At 43.7% G+C, this 5,940-nt stretch overlaps 1 protein-coding gene across 1 annotated transcript; it reads left to right on the top strand.

The window, feature by feature from the left end:
- Nucleotides 1-321: 321 nt before the first annotated feature.
- Nucleotides 322-4,488, top strand: fbxo16 (F-box protein 16; the record flags this gene model as incomplete). The annotated part of the gene is made up of 8 exons (XM_079753344.1): nucleotides 322-402; nucleotides 597-632; nucleotides 1,085-1,291; nucleotides 1,938-2,105; nucleotides 2,818-3,095; nucleotides 3,424-3,502; nucleotides 3,764-4,087; nucleotides 4,396-4,488. 8 exons carry the CDS (start codon nucleotides 322-324, stop codon nucleotides 4,486-4,488), a joined length of 1,266 nt encoding a protein of 421 aa, XP_079609470.1.
- Nucleotides 4,489-5,940: the final 1,452 nt, after the last annotated feature.

The following is a 5,940-nucleotide window of genomic DNA, read 5'->3' as shown; positions in this document are numbered from 1 at the left end:
TGGTCCTTCATTTTATTAATAGCATTTATATGAATGGTTCATGTAGGCCTTTGTGTTTGTATAGGTATGTACTGTATATACTGTATGTATGTATGTATGTATGTATGTATGTATGTATGTATGTATGTATGTATGTATGTATGTATGTATGTATGTATGTAAGTATTTAATATTTATTATTACATAATTATTAGTATTATTATTGTGTATTTGTGTGTGTTTATATATATATTTGTGTGTGTGTGTGTGTGTGTGTGTGTGTGTGTGTGTGTGTGTGTGTGTGTGTGTGTGTGTGTGTGTGTGTGTGTGTTGACCAGATAGATGGCGTCTCTGGGCTCCTCCAAGCTGCAGACCAAGATGAGTGCGTGGACGCCCCTCAACCACCCAGTAGCTAATGGCAAGGTAGCTGAACAATCTCTCTCTCTCTCTCTCTCTCTCTCTCTCTCTCTCTCTCTCTCTCTCTCTCTCTCTCTCTCTCTCTCTCTCTCTCTCTCTCATTGCCTTGCTCCGTAGCAGTAGCTTAATTGCTGCAGTGAGCATGAGGAGAGGATGTTGTTTGACATAAAACTCTGATTATGATCTGGTTCTTTCTTCAGGTCTTTTCAGAGAGACGAACTCTGCTTGTTAAATGGGTGAGTTAAAAGTACACACGTTAAGACGCGTTATATATTTATTATATCCAAATATATATTTTATTTAAAAGTTTTGATCATGAACCCTCATGTTTTATTCTTATTGGCTTGGTTGAATAACAGATACCAAATACAAGTGTTGAATGTTTGAATCTATATTTAAGAATACTTACATTAACCCTGCAGGTATTTCCATTTCTTGGGATAGTAATCTTTAAGATAATTGTCTATCCTATTCTGTTCTATTAAATAATACTCTTTTTGATCATATTCCATTCTACTCTATTTATATTGTATTCGATTCTATTTTTTCTACTCTCTTTATATAGTATTATATTCCATTCCATTATTTTCTTATCATATTCTAGGTGACTCTGCTTTAATGTTATGTACTTTGTGCTCGTCGTTTACTTCAAAAACTATATAAGAAAATCGTAATTTATTCCATCAAGTTCGACAAGTGGTCGGAGGGCCAGAGGAAGTGTGTCCTGCAGGACTTCCTATCCCGGTGTTCAGTGGCTCAGCTGCGGTCTGTGAGCAGCTCCCTGGAGCGGCAGCTCCCCCTGCAGGCGGTGGACCTCACCTGCATGCTGCCGCGGGTCCTAGCTCTATTCATCTTCTCCTATCTCGACCCCCGCAGCCTCTGTCGTTGTGCCACGGTAAGGGGCAGGGTCGATGTGTCAGTTAAGTGTAAGCAGTTTAACCAGGCGGAATACGCCTAGAAAGCCCACCTAGTGTGTTAAGCTTTAATGGTTTGGTTTTAAATTCTAACTCTAGCCCATTCTAGGACTGTTGGCCCTGTCCTGGACCTGTTTCCCATCCAAGGTCCTGCTAGGCTGTTTAGTTTAAGGGTGCTGACGCAAACCCTAAGACTAAACCCTAACCCTAAAACAAACCAGAGAAACATAATCCAAACCCGAAAACCTAACTATAGTATGGAACCCCAAGGGGTAAGGACTTCCTATTACCCCCCCTTGCCCACTGCATCCGTCCGTTGACGGATCTCATTGACTTTGCATGGGGCGATCCCGAAATGCATTGTGGGTCCGTCCGTTCCGTCGGCTCCATCTCTTGCGTTCAGAAGTTGAGAAATTGCAACGGATCCGTCAGCCAATCAGATCGTGGCTCCGTCTGCAAATACCACTCCCCCATCCGTCAGACACGCCCTCTGTTGTCCTTTGACGGACGGATGCAGTGGGCAAGCTGCGTTAGGGTCAGGTCCCGAAGCACCAAGAGATTAAAGGAGGAAAAGTGATGTTTCACATGATCTGTTATCAACAATGTGCGTTTGTCTTGTGTTTCCAGGTGAGCTGGCACTGGCGGGGCATCGTGGAGCTGGACCAGCTGTGGATGCCAAAGTGTGTGCGCCTCGGCTGGACTCTCCCCTTCTCCCCCACCCCCTATGAGACCAGTGTCTGGAAGAGGCTCTACGTGGAGACCGTCAAGATGCTACGATGCACTGCGGGACCCCAGGCCAGAGGGGTTAGTGGAGGAGACAGCGGAGGATGTGGGGGGCGTCTAAAGTCATAGATACATGTACATGATGTTTAATACCGTACTTATAATGCAATGGTAAAGGGTATTTGAGGTTATGAATTGTTATAATGTTTGTTGTGTATGTCTGTATGTGTGACTCACCCTTTGTTTGTGTTTTTGTGACCCTGTTTGGATGTGTATGGCCCTGTGTGTGTGTGTGTGTGTGTGTGTGTGTGTGTGTGTGTGTGTGTGTGTGTGTGTATGTGTGTCACACCCTGTTTGTGTTTGTGTGACCCTGTTTGTATATGTATCTGTTTGTATATGTATGACCCTGTATGTGTGTGTGTCTGACACACCCTAATTGTGTGTGAATGGCCTGTTTGTGTGTGTGTGTGTGTGTTTGTGTGTGTATGTGTCTGTGTGTTTGTGTGTGTGTGTGTGTGTGTGTGTATGTGTGACACACCCTGTTTGTGTTTGTGTGACCCTGTTTGTATATGTATCTGTTTGTATATGTATGACCCTGTATGTGTGTGTGTCTGACACACCCTAATTGTGTGTGAATGGCTTGTTTGTGTGTGTGTGTGTGTGTGTGTGTGTTTGTGTGTGTGTGTGTCTGAGTGTGTGAGTGTGTGTGTGTGTTTCTGTGTGTGCGTCTGTATATGTTTGTGTTTGTGTGTGCGTGTGTGTGATCTCCTACACCTCCCACCAGACCCATTGCTGCCAGGCATTCATAGTTCCTGAGGTCACCGCCATCCGATCCGCAACTCCAAACCCCATAGAAAAAGCCCTGTTCGACCAGGTGCGCTTGATATACGCGCCCCAGCAGGCCAGAGACGAACCTTCCAGCAGGAGGAGCCTAGAGGCAGGGGAGGGGCAGCAGCTGGGCCTGGGTCTTCCTCCATGGAGACACGCCGACAGACACCCTAAAGACACCCAGCGCTTCAACTACCTGTCCAACCTGGACCCCGTGGATCAGGCTAAGCAAGCGTACGGCTAGCTTTCCCCGCTCACCTCCTCTAGCCTCTATCCGTTTGAATCCGTAACCGAATTATCTCTTTCATGTCATTGCACTCCTGTTATGGTATGAACCACCGTACTGTACATTTAGTGTGGATAAATACACAAATATTTGTTTATTCTGGCCATCCCACATTTATTGGTGGCCCCCTGCTGTAACCCACTATTGGGTCACGAACCACAGTTTGAAAAACCCAACCAAAACGCATTCTCTCTATGCTAATGTTAGCCAATGCTGGGTGTTCTGGGTGTTCCTCCAACCACTATCTGACACTTTTGTCGATTTATCTCTGACCAGCCAAATGCGGGGCAGCATTGACAGCGTGAGGAAGCCGCTGACGGCGGGCAGCTATAAACTACGCAAAGCCAAGTCCCAGGTAAACGGGTTAGCTAGCACAGTAGCACCGCTAGCCAACTTCTTGCTCTTGCCTTGATTGTAATGAAACAATAGTTCACAAAGTGAATGCCTTTAAGAGGGTAATGGAATTGGAGACAGAGAACATGGCAAATATTTAGAAGCCTTACACTTTGTCCTAAATATCCTCAAATATAATTTGATCACTTCAATCCAAGAAACACTCTACTTCTGACTTTAGCAACATCTCCCCAGCGTCACTCTCCGTCTTCCCCCTGGTTAGATGATGCTGTCGTCCCTGGACTTGGACACCAACTACAGACCACTCCTCCCTCCCTCCTCCCCTCTCCCACCTCCTCCTCCCCCAACCCCCACAAACCTCCATCCACATCTGCAGCCAAGTCAGACACGTCCGGACTGGGCCACGCCCACCCCCTCCTCCTGTGACCCCCATGTTACCATGGCGAGCCGGGCGGCATCGGCCCAGTGGAATGCTGGGATCCGGCCGGGTCCGGTGAGGCCGGCGGTCCCTAGGCTGAGTGTGGAGGCCCTCAGAGTGGCCCAGCGGACCTCCCGGACCCCTCCCAGTAACACATTTAACAGCATGGTTATTTTAACTCTAAACAACAAACGGAAAATATATATTGCAATAAATACATTATATATAGGTATTGATGAGGTTTCTTAAATAGTCTTTTTTTTTTCTTTAATACAATTGGGGTAACAAACTCATAACTTTCCGACTGGAAATTCAGTACCTTAGCCACTTCACTATGATGATACATATTGGCTTCATATATGTGTTTTAAAAAGGAACACAAGAAAGCGTGTAAAGTGTTTCTTATTATTATTTAGGACTTATAGTTCCTGGTTTACAGTAATAATAATGCTTCAAATACCCTCTCCTCCCCCCAGGCGTACCGCTGTTTGAGAGCCAGCCCTGGATATCCTTTGATCAGAGAACACCCAATTTACACCCTCTGCTGGAATAAGATGGAACTACACTAAACGATGACGTTCAACTGTATTTATAGCTCCGTCACTCATTGATGCTGCAGTTTAAAATGTGCTCTTTATTTGTGCGACCTTTTGAGAAAACCACAGTATTGTCTATATAGTATATATAATATTGATTATAAGCACGGCCACAAACTTTCTCACTGGCTTTATCATGTATTCCAAGAACTATAGAGAATGTGTAGAAAGAGATACATGAGAAAACAAAATACTGACTATGTAAGATATGTATCCCTGTTAAGTTTAAATCCACGCAAGCATTCAATATAAGGTGAAATCATTATAAACATTGAATCAGAACTCAAGACTTTTAATTCACTTTAATCATGTGAAGATACTCCCCAACCATCCAGTCCAAACCTCCAATTCTGGCTCCATACAGTTATATTTGTAAAGTAAACAAAAGGGAATTTACAGGGGATTTGTTTAAAACAAAAAAGGAACATATCGCTTGAATGAGTTTCAGTAAATTAGTTAAACCAATCTACTATTAAACAAGTGAACCCAACCTATTATCCATAAACAATATAACAGTTAGATAATTATCTTGAACAGATATGATGCAGGCAAAAACACTACTGAGGTTTGTTCAGTTTAGATTAAGACTCTAATCCAAGATGGCTCAGATCTGTAAAACATCATTTAATGCTCTGCCAAGTCTCGATCATTAAAAACAACCACATGATGAAACATAATTTGAATTGGAAACAACTAGTAATTAACAATCATCAATAAAAAAGACTTTGGAAGACAACTGAGAGAGCTCAGTCAGAGCTCAAATCTGAGAACCAAACCAAACGTGTACCCTAAATTAACTCCCTTCTCAACAGTTCATGTAACAATGTATTCTTTTCAACGAGTGTTTTTGAAACTAAATTAAATTACTAGGTACAATATCGACCGTGAGAAAAGGATACCTCCGAAAGAACGCATCATCCTTTGAAGACACGCTAGGAAAAGATTAGAGAGAATAATGTTGCCTGATTGGATTTCAAACACAATAGGATCAGAAAACCCTGTTTGGGTTGAAGCACAGCAGGGGTTAATTTATTTTCACCAGTCCACTGAGAAAAAAGGAGAGAACAGGAAATTCCCTGAAAGATCGAGAGAACGAGGGATTGAGAAAATCTAAATACAATCATGGGATAAAAATGATTGGCAGAACAAGCATTCAAGAAAATCCAGAACAGAGGGCGAGAAAACCAAAACCAAACCTTATGACAAACCTTACACTTAGCCTCATACCCTATCCCTAAAACCAAACCTTACTCTAACCCTCACACACACACACACACACGCACGCACGCACGCACGCACGCACGCACGCACGCACACACACACACGCACGCACACACGCACGCACACACACACACACACACACACACACACACACACACACACACACACACACACACACACACACACACCACACCTGTAGATGGC

This window comes from Pollachius pollachius, assembly GCF_949987615.1.
Source record: "Pollachius pollachius genome assembly, chromosome: 16".
In the NCBI taxonomy this organism is placed as follows: domain Eukaryota; kingdom Metazoa; phylum Chordata; class Actinopteri; order Gadiformes; family Gadidae; genus Pollachius; species Pollachius pollachius.
Note: the sequence above shows the minus strand (reverse complement) of the source record. Positions and strands in the feature narration are given on the sequence as shown.